General features: G+C 35.6%; 1 protein-coding gene across 10 annotated transcripts in view; it reads left to right on the top strand.

Moving 5' to 3' along the window:
* The window catches only part of RAD21L1 (RAD21 cohesin complex component like 1), a 29,635-nt gene extending 13,619 nt beyond the window's left edge, over positions 1-16,016 (top strand). For 9 of the 10 annotated variants that reach the window (XM_077872540.1, XM_077872539.1, XM_077872538.1 and 6 more), the window contains 7 exons: positions 301-411; positions 2,077-2,303; positions 2,547-2,646; positions 3,967-4,091; positions 5,987-6,082; positions 8,420-8,497; positions 14,066-16,016. In XM_077872540.1, coding sequence (XP_077728666.1) covers positions 301-411; positions 2,077-2,303; positions 2,547-2,646; positions 3,967-4,091; positions 5,987-6,082; positions 8,420-8,497; positions 14,066-14,254 — 926 coding nt within the window. In that variant the 3' untranslated portion in view covers positions 14,255-16,016. The remainder of the gene's footprint in view (positions 1-300; positions 412-2,076; positions 2,304-2,546; positions 2,647-3,966; positions 4,092-5,986; positions 6,083-8,419; positions 8,498-14,065) is intronic. The other variant, XM_077872544.1, reaches the window with a different exon arrangement.
* Positions 16,017-20,743: the final 4,727 nt, after the last annotated feature.

The raw sequence follows: 20,743 nt of genomic DNA, 5'->3' as shown, positions 1-20,743 counted from the left end.
CAAATTTATATCAGTCATGTACTGTGGTTGCTACCACAGTATCTATTAAGTCCAACCTTAGATATCACATGTGCAAAAGAAGGTGATGATACTTGATTCACTTAGACACTGGGCTCCAGGCCATATAATCTCTTGTGTCTCTTCAACTCTATTAAGTACATGATTCTAAAAATCAGATTTGGCTCCAGTTAGCATTATAAATCTTCAATTATCATTATCTTTTGCTTTTATTCTCATATAAGCATCTAGCTTACACATAACCTTTTTTATAAAAATTATTTTTTTTGGTGATGTTATTTGTGGAACCAGATAATCCAAAGTATATATGTCTACCTGAAAATGGAAAAATGGATGAAACCTCATTATCAACTGAAGAACAAGGATTTACCCTTGAACCAATTGATATTTCAGGTCAGACTCATTCGTGTTTCTGTTTTTGTTTTAAAGATTTATTTATTTATTTGAGAGCCGGGGGTGGAGGAAGGGACTGAGGGAGAGGGAGACAGAGAATCTCAAGAAGACTCCCACTGAGGATGGAGCCCAACATGGGTCTCAATCTCACGACCCTGAGATCATGACCTGAGCTGAAATCCATAGAGTCAGCTGCTTAACTGACTAAGCCATCCAGGCTTAGTTGTTTTTACTTTAATGTAAGTAAAAACAATGCTTAGTTGTTTTAAAAAACTTTGTTTTTATTTTTGATATACTACTATCTTATTTACCATGAGAAAATCTGTAAAATATTATAGGAGGTAGTCAACCCAGTAGTGACATTTGCAATACAAAAGGGAAAGAACGTGGAGGAAATTTGATGTGATCCTTTCATTGTAGTCAGTCCTGGTCAAACTATATACCCAGTTTGGGAAACTGGAAAATCTAAAATTGAGTTCAATGCCAGTAGTTACTGAATCATTACTCTCTGTTGGGCACAGAAATGAAGAAGACATAGTACCTGCTTTTAAGAGGCTCACAGTCTGATTGGGAAGATAGATAAACATACAAATGAATATAAAGTAAGATGGAATAAAAGGATCAGAAGAGACGCATATACCCTCTAACATTTAACCGCACACATATTTTTAGGAATAAAAGATAAATATGAATCTAATATAAACTTGACCTTGTAAGGACAACATACCTTTAGTAGGATAATTGATATGAATTTCAGTTATAAACTCAAGCATGCAAGAAACAAAGCATTCAAGTTTTTTTCTTTATTGTATGCAACTCTGAGCTTCTATCTCACTGCTTTGGCAAAAATTTGAGTCTGTATAGTTCCCCTGTGTTCCTTAAGCCATGTAGCATCCAAATTTGGGGGAGGGGTGTGGCAGGTGGAAAGTAAACTGTGGTCATCAGCCACAACAGTTTGTGGTACCCACTGTCCCAGCCTGAATAGCCTCTGGGGTCATCACACAGCCAGCCTTTCTGGGATCTTGTCATGTTCCCAGGATTTTACTAAGGCACATTAGCAGGCAGGTTACTCTTCCTTCTGGCTCCATCTGATCTTAGATCTTCACCCATTTTAGGAAATCTAACCCTCCCCCTTTATATCTTCATAAGGAAGAGGTTAACTTTTGTTTTTTACCTGGTAAATTTATCTAAAGGAGTGAAATCCCATGGGCCTAGTTACCTACTTGGAATTTGTATATGAATTTCAATGGAGGAGGGAATTTCAATGGAGGAGAGAAAAATATACTGGAAAAATACAAATTAATGTTTCAAAATATCCTGTTATATGGATATTTTAGGGAACTTCAAAAAACTGAGCAACTTCACTCTCATTATATCCTCTGCTCCACATTTCCTCAGTTGTCTACTTGCTAGGTCAACAGTGTTCCTCCTAAGCACTTTGAAGGAACACTTTATAAAAGGCATCAACTGTTGGCTGTTCAAATACTGTACAGCTGTGCAAAAACCTTGTGAAGCATAATTTTTCAGTAGAGAGAAAGAGATTTTCTTCCCATGGCAGTTCCGTAGGTTGCATTGTGGTAAACGTGTCTTAGATATGCAGTGCCTAGAATATCATTTTACAGAGCTGTACAACCAATCACATTTATGCCTATTTCTTATATTTAGACATTGCTGAGAAAAGAAAAGGCAAAAAGAGAAAGTTGCTCATAGATCCAGTCAAAGAGATCAGTAGCAAAATTATGCATAAACAGCTTACTTGCTTTACCGACACACTCATGGTTTTGGAACTTGCTCCTCCTACCCAAAGATTGATGATGTGGAAGAAAAAGGGAGGAGTGGACACACTTCTGTCAACTGCTGCCCAGGATTTGACTCATGCTGAACTGAAGATGGTAATAGTTTCCATCTTTTTACATAGGTGCAGTGTTTGGTTATAAATAAATAAATACATACATATTTATATTCATATATACAACAGAATATAAACTTGTAAAAAAAATACCCTTTTTCTTTTAGGTTAATTTGCTTGATATGTGTGCATGAATTATAGTTTTCACTTTTTAGCATTTGTGCTTATATTTTATTGAATTGTTTCCTTGTGCAAAAGCAAGAAATAAAAATGTATATTTTTACAGTTGTTTACAAAATGCTTTCTGTCCTCTGGCTTTAAACTTGGAAGAAAATGGATACAGAAGGAATCAGTAAGGGAAGAAGTAGGAAGTGAAAACATAATAGGTGAGACATACTAACTGTTGGTATTGAGGGGGATGTTGTAGAAACAAAATGTCATTTTACATTTCAAAATGAAGATGGGAACCAATTCCACATTCCCAAGTATAAATGCCATCTCTGTAAGAGTATTTCAACTTAAAAGAAATTTTTACATCAGCATTGCCATTTTTTGCTTTGCAGATTAATTTTTGTTCAACAAGCTACATTAAAAAGATGAAGTATATATACTATGTGGATCCTTCCTAATCTCTCTCCTTCCTACCTCCCTGATCCATATAGGCAGTACTCATAAACCTTCAACAGATATAACTGTTTTACCTAGTAGGGTAATGTTTCACTTTAAGACAGTTAACATGAGGGCAGCCCGGGTGGCTCAGCGGTTTAGTGCCACCTTCGGTCCAGGGCATGATCCTGGAGACCCAGTCCCACGTCAGGCTCCCTGCATGGAGCCTACTTCTCCCTCTGCCTATGTCTCTGCCTCTCTCTCTCTCTCTCTTTCTCTCTCTCTCTCTGTGTCTCTATGAATAAATAAATAAAATCTTTAAAAAAAAGACAGCTAACATGAAAAGTCACCTAGTGATAAGAGTAGCATTTAAACAATGCAATTAGCCTGAGACATAGATATTTCCATTCACCTGGAGGATACACAGAGTATTAATAATTACTTATTATTATTGTGACTATTATAAAGGAATAATAAAGCCACCTTTGGTAGTGAGTGAATCTGTTTCCTGAGCACCTGTCCTAAAGGCATTAAATTCTGCTGAACAATGCACCAAGATGGGCTTGAACTATCCATATTGTCTTGTAAGTGCTTGTGTGGGAGTGAGTGGGGAGGAGATAGTTGGTGGAGGATGGGAAGTGGAGACGATAAGAAGCAGACAAGGAGAAAAAGAAGATAAATATGTGAGACTTGAGAAACTATAAGAACGTTTGGGGCAGCCCCGGTGGCTCAGCGGTTTAGGGCCGCCTGCAGCCCAGGGTGTGATCCTGGAGACCCGGGATCGAGTCCCACGTCGGGCTCCCTGCATGGAGCCTGCTTCTCCCTCTGCCTGTGTCTCTGCCTCTCTCTCTCCTCTCTGTGTATTCTCATGAATAAATAAATTAATTAATTAAAAAATCTTAAAGCTTAGCAGATGCTCAATAAATAGTGAATACACGAATCAAATTAAAAAAAAAAAAAAAAAAGAACGTTTGTACCCTTTGCCCAAATTCTTGGATTCCAAGTTTTCTGTTGGAAGCTTTCTTTTGTAATAACCATATCCCAAATTTAAGTTTGAAAGATATTTTGGTGAAATCATCTTTACTTCCTTAATAATTCAGAGACTTCCAAGATGGAAGAGCCAAATTTCCAGCAAGACTTAAATCAATCAAAAACTTGGAAGGATGTGATTAATGGATCTAAGTGTAGTTCTCATGAAGATATCAATAAAAATTTTAATTCTGAGGTAAGTTAAAGAAAAATCACAAAAATATTATTTTTCTGACACAGAGTGAAGGAACCTTGAGACTCCGGTATGTCTTCTTACATTTATAGTTTATATTTCATCTTATGTTATTCTGTAATTTGTTTAGTAAGTGGCAGTACTATGTAAAGCATCTACAGGACAGTATTTTCTAGAAGTTTTGGATAGTAAATCACAAGATAAGTAGTTTCATACTGAAATATTTTACATAGTACATCAAATAAATGAATGTACTTGAATCTGATTATATTCTACTAGGCCCCACATTCAGTATATCATGGAACTTTTTAGGACTCTAGACAGTGCACCTATGTTGTTTCTGATCATAAATTCACTCTTCTCACCTCTAAGGCTGTGTTTTAGACCTACCTTAACCCTGAATTCAAAAGATTATCTAAAGACCCATGACTAAACAAAAATTTTATTTGAAGATGTAATTTTCATTTAAAAAAAAACATAATTATTTAAGAACATGGTTGGAAACAATGTGCTTTAAAATATTTTCCCCATTGTCACTTTGGTGGTTGTACAAATGTAAATATTATAGGCAAACCAGATAAAAATAAACTGGTGCTTTTCTGGTTTGTTTCACCATCACTGTATTCTGATAATTATTCAGGGAATTCAAAGTCAATCCACACTGGAAGTGAATGCCATTGGAAGGAAGGACAATTTCATAATGCATTAAAATAATGTATTTTACTATATATTTGATAGTACACTAGATATTGAGATACTGTGTTGCCAGTACTACTATCTTTCTTATTTGGGCTCAAGCATTTCTTAGAGTGTACTTACTGAAAATTATGATAGATAAGCTTGTTTAGTTCATGATTTTTTAACGTATTATCAAAATAGATTTTCCCAAGTGCTTGAATTAAAGAGATTGATGTACAATTCTATTGACCCTCTTAACTCTACATTTATGCTTTACGCTTCAATTCCATTCTTCTACTACTTCCAAAAATGATGAACAGTTGTGAAATATAATCAGGAAAGGGAGCACATTGACAGGACAGAAAAATTTTGATTCTGATTAATCATTTTCAAATCTTTATGAAACATTTGTGTAAAGTAACTACAAAATTGAAAGTACCTAAAATGTAGAATATTCATAGAAATTAAAAGAGAAAAAACATAATTCTCGACAAATATGTAGATTAAAGGATAAAATGCAGCTCCTTATATTTACTAAAAATGTTAAACCTGAAATTAAAAATCAAGTAAGCTTTGTTGTAGGAAGTTCCTAACTTGAAGACTGGTTAAAGATGAAAAGGGGGCCGACACTTCTGTAACGATGAAAAAAGGTGATAATAAGGAATGGAGAATTTCTTGCTTTCTCTTTTTCCTTTTTCCCTTATGCCTTTGCTCCCCTTCCAGAGGGCACAGTTTTTCTTCCCTTTTGCCAGTGACAGCTCCAGCAGTGGTGGCAAGAATCTCATCATGGCTCTACATAAACGTATTAATATCCCTTCCCCCACTTTGAGCACTGTTTAGAGTTCTCCCTCTGCCACCTGGTACTGGCATGAGGATAAAGGTAGGGGGTGGGGCTAGACAAAATGCTTCAAAAGAAAATGGTCTCAGTCACAGAGCCATGAACGTGTTTGATATGCGGTCTACAGTGGTGAAGGAAGTAGGAGAGGAAAAGATAGGCAGCCAAGAGGGCAAGGATGTGCCAGTTCTTCATTTGTAGGAGACATATGGAAAACAGAGGCTATCTGGGATAGTTCAGAAATAATATTTTGTGAATGCAGGTAACATTTTAAACTAGTTTTAGAAATGAGCATTTATGTGATTAAAGCATTTAACAAAATAAAACTGTTCCTGTGATTACTACTACTGTGACGACTTACCTGTCTTTCCCTAATTTGCTTTAGCAAGTTATTGTTGAACTGGTCTCTTCGGCTGCTGAAGAATCCTCTCTAATGAATGCTATGTTAGCACAAGAAATTGAGAATTGTCCAGTGGAGCTGGTAAATATATGCATAGTCTTGAGAATGTTCTTAAAAACTTTGTTCCTAAATAGTTATCACTTTATTTATACCTAAAAATTGGTCTTAGAGCTATGGTGTTACTTTCTAGAATTATTATTTAAATTAGTGATCTCAACAAAGAGATGTGTCAGTAGTTTGATAAAACGTACTCAGAATTGCTCTGACCTATTTTTCTTTCTTTAACTTCTTCTGAAACCTCAAATAATTTTAAAGAAAATTGTGAGATTTTTACGTTATCAAAGTTAGTCATAGGTTAAAAATACTGAGAATCACTATTCAATCTTATTACAGCTTTAAAGAAGCAGAGCTATAATAGAGCATCCTAGGGCATTTTAAATTTTACTTTATTTACAAAAAAACAAACAAACAAACAAGAAACAAAAACAAAACATGACATTTTTTTCCCCAAAACTTTGTATGGCTCAAGGTCTATATCTGTCCAAGATTTCTAGAAATCAGAAAAAGAAAGTCTACTCAAAGGGCCACAATTCAATAGCAAAGCCAGAAATGATATCTGACTCACCTGGCTCCATACGTATCATGTTCTTATTTCTCCAGTCCTTGTTCCACAGTGCTGAAAGCATTTTTAAGATTGTAATGAATTTTAGCAAAAGTTTCTTATTGAATAATGTCAAAATAGCTATTAATGCCAGATGCTAGTTTGTTCTTAAGTAAATTATCTTTATAATGAGTTCCAAGACTATTAGATTCCTTTTTCATATATAGAAAACAAACTGAATTCTCTGGATAATCTAGGACAGGATAGATACCTGAACTTTTTACCTGAAACATACAAACAGCTCAGCCAGAAGTGGGTTGATTCATTTTCGCCTCTTTGCTTCTGTAGAGACAGGTTATTTTCATACATAGTCAAGCAAACCACAACACAGCACAAGTTTAGCTGTTTTAATAATCCACTGGACTTTCCACACAATGGATTCAGCTGTAGGATGTCCAGATAGATCAAGTAGATAGGCTTTAGCAGAGTGCACAGACTATTTTTTCTGAGCCTTTTCCTGGTTAGTTTAATTGTGCAATTATAGGTCAAGCTGCAATCTCATGGATCTTTAACAAAGAGTTGGGCCATTGCTTTTTATATTTGAAAAACAGCATTTGTGTATTTAACAATATAATAAATGTTAGTAATTGGGTGAACTCATTTATCCCAGGGCAGACCAGAAAGAAATAAAAATAAATTGTGCCTGGAGGAATTTGGAAAACTCTTCAGAATAAAATGACCATATTTTCAGGTCATTCCCTTTGGAATTTAAGAGAGGAGGCTATCTAGGCAGGACCAGGAAGCCAGTATAGCTGGAGGAATGAGGTCTTGGCAGTCAGTCCCCTTAGCTTCAAATGATTCAAAATATTATGCAGAATATTCTGGAACTTTCTGAAATCATTTTGGAGTCTGTGAAATTAAAAACAGATTGGAGAGTCTGGGCTCCAAAGGTACATGTAAAGTGACACTTGACAAACAGTGCACCTGTGGTAAGGATGATTGTATGGTCAGAGCTAGCCTAAGAAAAATTATAAAGTAGGTCAGATCGGTGCCACATTCCTCCCCTCCGCCCTCCCCTCACCCCCCACACTTTGTAGACTTGTTCTTTTGTCAGATTCATCAGCACCTTTCCTATACCCGGTTCTGTTCTTAGCTCATAAAGTGTCAGTTGATAAGAACTTAGAGTGAGTTCCTGTGAAGGGATTTCAACTTGACAATTTTTAAATATTGAGGTGTTTCTGAAGGTGGCTAAATTTTAAAGACTGGAAAGAATGAATCTATTCAGATAATATGACAGGAAGTGGGTTGATCTTTTTTGGACAAGTTGCCCTTAAAATCAAAAAGGTTGTAACTCAATTGTACACAGATTGCCAAATATCACTTATTAATCTTCTGTATCACCAGGTAAGTTCAGATAAAGGCCTTTATAAGGCTTTATGTTTATTCTATAGCTTTATGTATATTTCTGTCAACCCAGTTCAAATTGACCAGAGCTAGGATAGTCCTAACCAAAAGTCACTGCCAATTTTACTTTTGAAATTAAGGACACAGGGCCCTTGGATGTACTACCAATAAAGACTGCAGAATCTCCTACTGGAGCCCCTCATTGCCTCGGTAGCTTATATATAATCCTGGAAAGATTGATCTATATTTGTATGTTTCCAATTCTCTCCTTCATCGGACTATATAAGCTCCTTATTTAGCAGTATCCAGTGTTATAATTGGGTTTCTTGTAGCAACTAACTCTATGCTTGGTAAATAGTAAGCATTTGGTAAAATTTGTTTAAAAGGAAATATTTTATCAATCATTCAAACAGGAGTCCTCGGGGAATGAACAAAGTATTGATACAGAGAGATGGAATCGAAGAATCCTACAGATGTTAAATAGTTTGCGGGTAAGGTGGTAGGGTCTGTCCTATTTTTGTTTTTAAAAACAAATAAAATTTTGGCTTCAATCTTTTAGACGTTAATAAAAATGAAGACATCTTCGTTTTGTTGTTGTTGTTGTTGAGACCAAATTCTACTAGAAGGAAGTGATTTTGAGCACTGTACCCAGGGTAACTCTGGGAGTTTGTTGGTGCCTGTATATTCTAATCAACTTCTTACCTATACTCCTGCCCCTAAGACATCTAGTGTATGTCCCATTCTTATCTTTAGCAAGCTATCAACTATATGGAACTAAGTTTATAATAATTTAAGAGTAAAACAGACAATTGTAAAATTTAACTTATATTTTGGGCCATTTGGGTGGCTCAGTCAGTTAAGTCTCAAGATAGATAGAGGACCCCATCAGGCTCTGTGCTGGGCATGGAACCTGCTTGGAATTCTTTCTCTCCCTCTCCCCCTTCCAATTCCCCCCACCCCCACTTTCACCCTCTCTCTCAAAAATTTAACTTCTATTTTTATCAAAATACATGTATATAATTTTAAAGTTAAGTAGTTCTATGTATAAGGCTGAGAAGGAAACACAGAAGTTTTATCCTACCTTCTTTATTCCTAAATCCTGCTCACCAGAGGCAATTACATTAAGCTGTTTCTTTTAGTATTTATGTCTATATTTCTTTTTTTAAGATTTTATTTATTTATTTATTTGAGAGAGAGATAGCAAGAGAGAGCCGGAAAGAGCACAAGCATGAGGGAGAAGCAGACTCCTTGCTGAGCAGGGAGCCCAGTGTGGGGCTCAATCCCAGGACCCTGAGATCATTACCCAAGCCGAAGGCAAAGGCTTAATCGACTGAACCACCCAGGTGCCCCTATATTTATATTTCTAATTTTATGTTCTTACTGTTCTTTCTTGATATTTTAGCTTTTAAGTTTTATCTGTTGACTTCTTTCAACATGAAATGAAAATTTAGTTTAGTTATAGCTTTGCCACTGCAGTCTGTTTTTAGTACAGTATTTAGTGTTTACAGTGTTAAAATAGTTATGATGCAGGTTTGATTTTGATAGACAGCCAAAATATCAGTGTTTTAAAAAGATAAAGTATAATCTGATATGACCACTATACTCACAAAGTTGTCAGACCTAGGTAGGTTACCTTTATCTCATTTTCTTTATTCTCAGGATCAAAAATGGCTAAGTACCCAACATGTCTGCATTCCATTCAGCAGCAAAATTTCTTTTAAGAGTACAACCAGAAATTCTTTGTATCACTTTTCACATTTCATTTGACCCAGCACATAGTCACCATGACACATCTAGTTGGGAAATGTAGTCCTTATCTGACAACCTTCGGCCCAGGTAATAATTCTGTTACTATAAAAGAAGACAGGAATGGATATTAAGGGATAATCAGCTGTCACTGCTACCAAGACTATGCAAAAATTAGTGTAATTACATTTCTTGTCAACTTTATCATTTTTGTTGTTGCTGTTTTTTGTTGGTTTCCTTTTTTTTTTTTTTTTTTTTGGTTAATCATTGCCTCGTTTTTCCCATTTGCTTAGGGTCTATCTATCTACTCATCCTTAATTCTTTTCTTAAATTCTCTGACAACATAATGAAACCCCTCTTAGGATGGTCAAATTGTATCAATTGATTGATCAGTTTCAGTTTGTTTTCTTGAAGATACTCCTTCCAGAGCTCATCATCCTCTTGTTCTGATTAGACTAGCTACTCTCTAGGTCTTTTTTTTTTTTTTTTTCTCTAGGTCTTTTTCATATTTTTGTCCTGAGGCATTCCTTTATCATAACATGAGAATTCCTTTGTCTTTTTTCTATGTTAGTTTCTCTATTTCTCGATGCTTTGATCTTCCTCTACCTTAAATATTTTGGTGGTTAACATCCTCTCATATAATTTCCTGAGATAAAGAGTACACCGGAAATAGTCACCCTATATACAGGTGTGAAAATTTCTTTATTTTACCTGTAACTTGATTGGATATCTCTGAACATAGTTTGAAAATAATATCTTTCAGATGTTGAAGGTTTTGTAACATATCTAGGCTTTTTGTATTGTTACTGAAAAGTTAGATGCTGCTTGGTTGGCAATCCTTTGTGGGTGACCTTGATTTTTTCTCTAGAAACTTTTAGATCTTTTCTTTATTTGTAGTGGTCTGAAATTTCATGATGATGTGTTTTGATATGGGTCTTTTTTTATTTATTGTGCTGAGCATGTAATGGGTTATTTATTCTGAAAGTTCATGTCCTTGAATTCTAGGAAACTTTATTGTATTTCTTAGATTTCTTCCTTGTTAATCTGTTCTTTCTGGATTGCCTACAGGTCAAATGTTGGATCCCCTGAATTGCACCTTTAATTTTTAAAAAATCTTTTATCCCCTTATATTAATTCCCTTTGTCTTTTTATTTTTTTCTACTCCTTCGAAAATTTCTTCTACTTTACCTTCCAGTTTTTATTGAATTTTATTTCTGCTTTTACCTTTTTTGTCTTCCAGGAGTTTTTTCTTAGTTATTAATTGTTCTTTTATTTTGTAGCATTCTAATCTTTTCACTTATTTATTTAGTTTTTTAACAGCTTTTTGAGGTATTATTAAGATACAATAAACCACACCTATTTGAAGTGTATAGTAGATAAGTTTTGACATTATGTATATACCTGTGAAACCATCACTACAATCAAATTAGTGAACATATATATCTACAACTCCAAAAAGTTTCCTTGTGCCTCTTGATCATTCTTTGTCCCATCTCTCCCACTGGTTTCCCTCCTCCCTCCCCAAGCAACCACTAATGTGCTTTCTTTCAATAATCATCCTTAACATGTTTTATGGATACAGAATCTTCTCTTTCATAAGTTATAGTTTTCTTTTGGTCCTTGCATTGTCTCTGTTTGCTTAGTGATTCTCTTGAATGTATTCTTTTTTTGGTCTTGAATGTTAGAAATTATACCCAAATATCTGGTAGATCTTTGGTTATCTGTTCTTATTTAGGAGTGAGATAGCAAAGAAGTGCCTGAGTGGTGCAGTTGGTTGAGCACCCAACTGTTGGGTTTTGGCTCAGGTCATGATCTCGGGGTTGTGAGATCGAGTCCCACCTTGGCTCTGTGCTCAGTAAGGAGTCTGCTTGAGATTCTTTCTTCCTCTGTCTCTGCCCCTCCTACTCATGTTCTCTCTCTCTTTCTCTCAAATGAATAAATAAATCTTCAAAAAAATGAGATAGCAAAAATGAGATTGGAAGTTATATAAGCAAGGGTGGGCCTTGGAGACTTAGTCTTTATAGTGAGATAATCGGGTGGTACCCCCCCCACACACACATACTTGCTCCCACACATGCACCATTATCTGTATCCCCTCCCTCCCCATGGTCCGTTTTCCCAGCTAAATCAAATCTATTGCCTAGGAGATATAAGCATGATGCTGGTGGTTTAGGAACTGAGAAGAGGGAGGAGAGACCTTTGCTATCTCATTGTATAGTGTGTAGAATTTCACTTAACCCCCAGCTTGTGGTATGACACTTCACCATCCACAGTTGCCTGGCATTCCAATTCTAGAGTCTCAGTGATTGGAAGCTCTAAAAAGGCAACCTTCTGCCTCCTGGTAGGGTATTGTAGTTGTGGTCTCCTGGTTCAGTGAAGTGGTAGAGTGGACCTGAGAGTGTAACTCCTCCCAAGCAGACTTTTGAGGAATTCTTGTCTCCATTTTATAACATACTATTGCCTGTAATACCTGAGCTTTTCCAAGGTTCTATAGCTCACACTGGCTTGCTTTTTGCTGTCTTTCTTCCTTGCTGGCAATTAGGTTTTAACTTTCTCTACTCTGCTAAGTCAGTCTGTCTTTCACTTTGTCTTTATCTTCTTCCTTTGTCACCTTTTATTCTTTTACCTTCATTTTATTTTATTTTATTTTAAAGATTTTATTTATTCATTCATGAGAGACACACACAGAAAGAGAGGCAGAGACACAGGCAGAGGGAGAAGCAGGCTCCATGCAGGGAGGCCGATGTGGGACTCGATCCTGGGTCTCCAGGATCACGACCCGAGCCAAAGGCAGACGTTCAACCGCTGAGCCACCCAGGTGTCCCTTACCTTCATTTTAGAGGCGTTTCTGGAGGGAACAGAATAAATAAGCATGTGTGTTCACTCTTGCATATTTGTCCCCTTGGGGTGTTTTTCAAAAGGGTTCTTGAAATTGAAAAGGCTTCCCCTTGAGGTGCCTGGATGGCTCAGTAGGTTAAGTATCTGCCTTCAACTTCAGGTCCTAATCTCAGGGTCCTGATGTCAGGCTCCTGGGATCAAGCCCTGCATTGGGCTCCCTGCTCTGAAAGGATTCTGTTTCTCCCTCTCCCTCTGCCCCTTCCCCTGCTTGTGCTTTCTGTCTCTGAAATAAATAAAATCTTTTTTAAAAAAGAAAAGGGTGTCCCTCTTCTCTCCCAGGGGAAAAAGCCAGTCAATCACATCTTGTCTCCTCAAGAGGGATTAAGTAAAGGTTTGGCATGCCATCTCTGAAAGGCTGCTGGTACTGGTCCACTTCTTTTGTTGAGATAAAGTATGATAAACTAATTTATTAATTTGCTAAATATTGTGGACTAACCCAAAAAAACCTGTATATGGTATTTCTAAAAATGCTTTACAGCTAAGCTATCAAAGGAGTAAGATGCTCAAGGGATAGTGGCCCATATTCATTACAGTATTTCTAACTAAAAAAAACTATACTGTACTTCTATTCTAGAACTCTGATTCCAAGTACTAGGCTTCACAAAAGGAGTTATCTTCATCCATAATTAAATACTTCATTGCATCTCAATTTTTCTAATAGGTTCATGGGTGCCTTAAGCTTAATCCAACATTTTTTTAGTATGTGCCAAGAAACTGGGAGATGTTTAGATAGTCATATTCCTCTACCACTAAGATATATAAATGTAATTTTACATTTATAACTATAGTTGTTTATAGTCAACACCACCTCTCAGTACCTTTAAGGAAAAGAAGCTGATAATTTTCATTGTATTTGAAGCCTCTCAAACTCTTGTGGATTGTTTTCTGCCTGCAAGTGTAAACTAACTGCACTTTCCACAAGAGCCATTTATGTTAACATCAAATTTTAGATCTTGTCAAAGATCTAACATTTGTATAACACATCAGAAATTTGTATAACACTTTAGGAGTTCTTTTGCATGTATTTTCTCAATGAACCAAGCTTATACTCAATGACCTATAATGTTTTTTAAGTTTACTAATGAGTCATTTGCATTTTTCCATCTTAGGGTTTCACACTTATCAAAAATATCAGTATTTTATTTATTATGCATCCACAGTCTGCTGTACTTTTATTTTATTTTTTTTAAAGTTTGTATTTATTCATGAGAGAGAGAGAGAGAGGCAGAGACACAGGCAGAGGGAGAAGCAGGCCCCATGCAGGGACCCCAATGTGGGACTCGATCAGGGGACTGCAGGATCACGACCCTGGGCTGAAGGCAGACACTTAACCGCCGAGCCACCCAGGCATCCTCTGCTGTACTTTTAATGATGCTGTTTCTCTTTCCTTTCTTCTTTTCTGATTATTTTCCCAGGAATCCAACAGGATGGGAATGCAGTACTTTAGTCTGATGAAGCTCTGCAGAAATAGTGACCGGAAACAAGCTGCTGCCAAATTTTATAGCTTTCTTGTCCTAAAAAAACAGCAGGCTATTGAGCTGAGCCAGAGTGCTCCCTATGCAGATATTATAGCTACAGTGGGACCAATGTTCTATGAAATGTGAAGGAAATCCAGAACATGCAGATTTATGTAATCATTGGAATCTCTGTATAGATTGTTCGATTTAATGCAGAAGCTGTCTGGAAGCAGCTAAAGGTCCGATCCGTTTCATCTATAGGCTGACTCCTATTTCCTCTTTGTAAATTCAGAATAATCATAGCCAGAATTGGAAACCTATATACTTACAGAAAAACTTAATTGTAGCTAAGTAATATGTTTAACTTAGCTAACTTGAATGTATAGTATTTACAACATCTCCCTAACTTGAATGTTGCATTTAGAATACGTTTTTAAAATACTATGCGCATTCAAAAAACATTTAAGGATATTTTTAAAAGTCATTTTACATTGGATTATTTACTTAAATTCTATGAGACTAATTAACAATTAATACTTTCTTGCTCCCCCCCAACAGACAATAATTTATTTGATTCTACAATGCAAATAATCCTTGATTTGACCTACTGCCATGGTTTTTAATCTAATATCTGAATTGAAAGTTCTAAAATTCATGTTTGTTTTAAATTATTGTAGTCTATTTATAGTTCATTTAACATTTTTACTATTATTTAATGATTATTATAACTACCAGTCATGTGTCAGCAAAATTAAATCTTCTTATGTTAAAAAATTAGTAGACACTTGTTTAGCATGTTGTCTGCAGCTACATTTAAAGTAAAGGTCATTAAAATAAATGTTCTTTTACTTAGTATTTACCAAGCATTTATTTTAAAGATTTTATTTATTCATTCATGAGAGACACAGAGAGAGAGACAGGGGCAGAGACACAGGCAGAGGGAGAAGCAGGCTTCATGCAGGGAGCCCAATGTGGGACTCTATCCCGGGTCTCCAGGATCACACCCTGGGCTGAAGGTGGCGCTAAACCGCTGAGCCACCCAGGCTGCCCTTTGCTAAGCATTTTTGACATTAAAACCATTGTTTTTCTTTTTTCTTAGTTGAAGGTTGAGTTAGGAAATTTTCATGTAATGCTCTGTGAGCTCCATAATATACTATAAAGTGAAGCCTATAGTACTTTCTTCATTCCCCGTGTATTTGGAATTATGCTGCAAACAAAATTCTAAATGGCCTCTTTAAATGTGTTAATTTATGAGATTGATATGTCAAAATTGCCTTTTAAAAATGTCTTTTAGGGATCCCTGGGTGGCACAGCGGTTTAGCGCCTGCCTTTGGCCCAGGGCCCGATCCTGGAGACCCGGGATTGAATCCCACGTCGGGCTCCAGGTGCATGGAGCCTGCTTCTTCCACTGCTTGTGTCTCTGCCTCTCTCTCTCTCTCTCTCTCTCTTTCTCTGTGACTATCATAAATAAAAAAAATAAAAAATAAAAATAAAAAAAATAAAAATAAAAAGATTCTCTGTCTCTTTGCCCCTTCCCCCCTCCTCTCTCTCTATGTCTCTCAAAAAAAAATTATAAAAAATAAAAATAATAAAAATGTCTTTTATTTTTTGAGAGATACATGATTAAAAGTCGCCCCCCAAAAAATCTTTTATTTTTTATATTAGCATAAAGAAAAACGGACTTTTTCATTTTGGCACACAGTTCTATGAATTTTAACACATGTCTAAGATTCCTGTGCCCACCACTACAATCATCAGGATAGCAAGAATTATATCACCCAAAATAACTCCCTTGTGTTTTATCCCTTTGTAATCACTCCTTTGCCCATCCTAACTCCTGGCAACCACTTTTTTACATGACTATAGTTTTGTCTTTTTAAGAATGTCGTATAAAAAAAAAAAAAAAGAATGTCCTATAGATGGAATCAAATAATATGTAACCTTTTTGAGAACGGCTTCTTTCAATAATATAATGCCTTTGATATTTGTCTAAGTGGTTGCATGTATCAGTGGTTTGATACTATTTATTGCTGAATAGTATTCTGTTGTTTAGATATACCACCGTTTATTCATTCATTTAGCCCCTGGAAGACATTGAAGTTGTTCCCAGTTTTTAACAATTATAAATGGAGCTGCAGGGATCCCTGGGTGGCGCAGCGGTTTGGCGCCTGCCTTTGGCCCAGAGCGCGATCCTGGAGATCCGGGATCGAATCCCACGTCGGGCTTCTGGTGCATGGAGCCTGCTTCTCCCTCTGCCTGTGTCTCTGCCTCTCTCTCTCTCTCTCTGTGTGACTATCATAAATAAATAAAAATTTAAAAAAAAGACATTATAAATGGAGCTGCTGTACACATACACTCATGTACAGTTTTGTGTAAGCATAAATTTATTTCTCTAGGGTAAATATCTAGGAGTAAGATTGCTGGATCACATGGTAAGTGCATGTTTAAGAAATGTTTAAGAATTTCTTGATAAGAAATTATCAAATCATTTTCCAGAGTGGATGTACCTTTTTGTACTCACACTAGCAGTATGAGAGTTAAACAACTGATGTTTTGTTACTTTTTAGATCATAGTGGGACTCCATGCCCTTTAAAAAAAATAATACAGAGGGCAGCCTGGGTGGCTCAGCAGTTTAGCACCACCTTGGGTCCAGGGTGTGATCCTGGAGACCCAGGATCGAGTCCCATGTTGGGCATCCTGCATGGAGCCTGCTTCTACCTCTGCCTGTGTCTCTGCCCCTCCCCCCCGTGTCTGTCTCTCATTAATAAGTAAATAAAATCTTTAAAGAAAAATAATAATAATACAGAAAGATCACCCTTCACCCAGTTGCATAATTATAGTACAATAATTGCATAATTATAGTACAGTATCACAGGAAATTGACATTGATACAGTCTGTTCACCTTACTCATATTTCACCAGTTTTACATGCACTCGTTTGTGTGTATTTAGTTCTATGCAATGTTATTGCATATGTTGCTCCATGTGACTCCCACCCACCAGTCAAGAAACAGAATAGTTTCATCACAAAAAACATTCGTCATACCCTTTTGAAGCCACAGCCACCTGTTTCCGTACCCTCCTCATTAGTTTCTGGCAACCACTAATCTGTTCTCCATCTCTATAATTTTATCATTCATACAATTTTGTGGATTAATTTTGTATTCTGTGACCTTGCTAAACTTAAAAACTAGTCCAAGAGTTTGTTTTTTGTAGATTCCTTGGGATTTTCTTTAGGCATTCATGTCACAAAGAAGGACAGTGTCATTTCTTCCTTGTCAGTCTGTTCACAATATGAGGAGGAAAGCATTCATCTTCACCATTCTGTATATTAGCTATAGCTGGTTTGTGGGGGAGGAATAATTTTTGTCAGGTTGAGAATATTCCTTTCTATTCTTAGTTTGCTGAGAGTTGGGTTTGTGTGTGTGTGTGTGTGTGTATGCGCGAATGGATGTTGAATTTTGTTAAACACCTTTTCTGATTGTTTCATGAGGTTTTTCTTTACACAGTTAATATGGTGGATTACACCAATTGATTTTTGAATTTTTAAGCAGTTTTGCATTTCTAGGATAAATTCTACTTGGCTATGATGTATCTCTGGATTCTATTTGCTAATTTATTTTAACAGCTTTATTGAGACATATTTACGTACCATAGAATTCACCCCTTTTAAAGTATTCGCTTCATGTTTTCAGTATAGTCACAGTGTTACGCAACTATTACCATTATTTAATTTTAGAACATTTTCATCACTCAAAAAGAAACCCCATACTTATTATAATCACTCCTCACTCCCATTTCCCCACAACTCCAGGCAACTACTAATGCATTTTTTGACTCTCATATGGTCTTTTGTGTCTGGCTTTTTTTCCTTAGCATAACATTTTTAGGGTTTATCTACATTGTAGAATGTATCTGTATTTTATTCTGTTTAATGGCCAAATTAATATTTCATTATATGGATATACATTTGGTTTATCCATTCGTCAGTTGGTAGACATGTGGTTGTTCCTACTTTTTGACCATTATAATAGAATAATGCTGCTGTGAACATTAGTATTTAAGTTTTTGTGTATGTGTATTTTCATCTTTCTTGGATATATACATAGGAGTGGAATTGTTGGGTCATATGGTAACTCTATGTTTAACTTTTTGAGGAACTATCAAGCTGTCTTCCAAAGTGGCTGCGCCATTTTACTCTTCTATCAGTAATGTATGAGAGTTCTAATTTCTTTGCATCATTGTCAGTGTTTGTTATTGTCACTTTTTAACATTATAGCTATTTTAGTACACATAAATAAATAAACAAATAAATAAATTATTAATTATACCTATCTTAGTGAATGTGAAATGATAACTCATAGTTTTGATTTGCATTTTTCTAATAATGAACAATGGTGAGTATGTTTTCATATGGATTTTCTAGTATTTTGTTTGGGATTTTGTTTTGTGTGTTTATGATGGATATTGGTTCATGAGGGTAATTTGAATTTTCTTATTTTTTTTCTGGTTTTGGTATTAGGGTAATACTGGCTTCATAAAATAACTTGGAAAGTGTTTCCACCTCTTTTATTTTTCTGGAAGAGACTTTGTAGAATTAGTGTTATTTCTTTTTTAAATGTTCGGTAGAATTCACACATGAAACTATCTGGATCTGAAGATTAATATTTAGGAAGGCTTTAAACTATGAATTCCATTTTTAAAATAGATAGAGGGCTATTCAGTTATCTATTTCATTTTGAGTGACTTTTGGTAGTTTCCAGTTTTCAAGGAATTGTCCTATTTCATCTAAACTGGTGATTATGTATGTGGAGTTGTTTGGAGTATTCCCTTATTATCCTTTTAACATCTTCAAGGTCCACAGTAGTAACCCCTCTTTCATTCCAGATACTGTTAATCTGTGTCTTCTCTCTTTTTTTCTTTTCAGTCATTCTAGAGATTTATTAATTTTATTGGTCTTTTCAAAGAACCAGCTTTTGGTTTCATTGCTCTTTTTCTTTTTTCAATTTCATTAATTTTTGCTCTGACATTTCCTTCCTTTGGCTTGCTTTGAGTTTGTTTTGCTAAAATGGAAGCTTAATTGATTTGAGACCATTCTTTTCTAATTTAAACTCTTCATGCTATGTATTCCCCTTCAAGTACTGCTTTAGCTGCATTGCATACATTTTGATACATTATATTTTCACTTTTGTTTAGTTCAAAATATTTTCTAATTTCTTTTGAGACTTCTTTTTGACCTGTAGATTATTTAGAAGGATACTGTTTAATTTCCAAAGGAGATTTTCCTGTTATCTTTCTAGAGTTCATTTCTGGTCTTAGTCCAGAGAACATATTTTAAATGAGTCTGATTCTTTGAATTTGTTAAGACCCAGTATAGGGTCTGTCTTGGTGGATGTTCCATGGCACTTGAAAAGAATATATTCTGCAGTTGTTGAATGAAGTGTTCTATAAATGTTGATTGGACCTAGTTGATTGACAGTGCTCTTCACTTTTCCTTATCCTTGCTTATTTTCTGTCTACTCATTCTAATGATTACTGAGAAAAGAGTATTCATCTCTGTAGCTGTAATCATGAATCTGTATATTTCTCCTTTCAGTTCTGACAGCTTTTGCTTAATGTATTTTGAAGTTCTTTTATTAGGTGCATGCACGTTAATAATTATGCCTTCCTGGTAAGTGACTTTTTTATTTTTGTATAATAATTCTCTTTATCCCTGGTAATTTTCTTTGCTCTGAAAGTCTACTTTTTCTCATCTTAAGCCATTCCAGGTTCCTCTTGATTAGTGATCACATGGTATGTGTGTGTATATATATATATTTTTTTTTTGGTATGTATATATCTAACTTTTAATCTACCTATATAATTATATTTAAGTGAGTTTTTTATAGGGATGCCTGGGTAGCTCAGCGGTTTAGCATCTGCCTTTGGCTCAGGGCATGACCCCAGGGTCTGGGGATCAAGTCCTGCATTGGGCTTCCTGTGGGGGGTCTGCTTCTCCTTCTGCCTGTGTCTCTACCTCTCTCTGTGCGTCTCTCATGAATAAATAAATAAAATCTTTTTTAAAAAGTGAGGTTTTTTATAGACAGCATCTATTTAAGTAATTTTTTATTCATTCTGATCATCTCTTGTAATTGGTGTATCTAAACCGTTTTTTTTTTTTAAAGATTTCATTTATTTGAGAGAGAGAAAAAGAACGAGAGAGCATGAGCCAGGGGCAGAGGCAAAGGGAGAAGCAGACACCTCTGGGCTCCAGGATCATGACCCAAACCCAAGGTAGACTAAGCAGCTGCCACCCAGGTGCCCCTCAACCATTTATTTTTAATGTAATATTTGATATGTTTGGATATAGATCTACTATTTTATTATTTGTTTACTGTTCTCCGTATTTTTCATTTCTCTGTTCCTCCTTTCTTGCCTTGTTTTGGAATATTTGAACATATTTTAGAATTCCACTTTAATTTACCTGTTTTTTTTTCACTACATCTTTTGTTAGAGATATTTTTTAAGGATCTCTAAGAACTACAATATATATACTTAGCTTTTCACACCCTACTTAGAATTGATATTTTATTACTTTAAGTGGAGGGTAGAAACCTTGCATCATAAAAGTTCCTTTACACTCGCTTCCTTATAAT

This window comes from Canis aureus, chromosome 26, assembly GCF_053574225.1.
Source record: "Canis aureus isolate CA01 chromosome 26, VMU_Caureus_v.1.0, whole genome shotgun sequence".
Lineage (NCBI taxonomy): Eukaryota > Metazoa > Chordata > Mammalia > Carnivora > Canidae > Canis > Canis aureus.
Note: the sequence above shows the minus strand (reverse complement) of the source record. Positions and strands in the feature narration are given on the sequence as shown.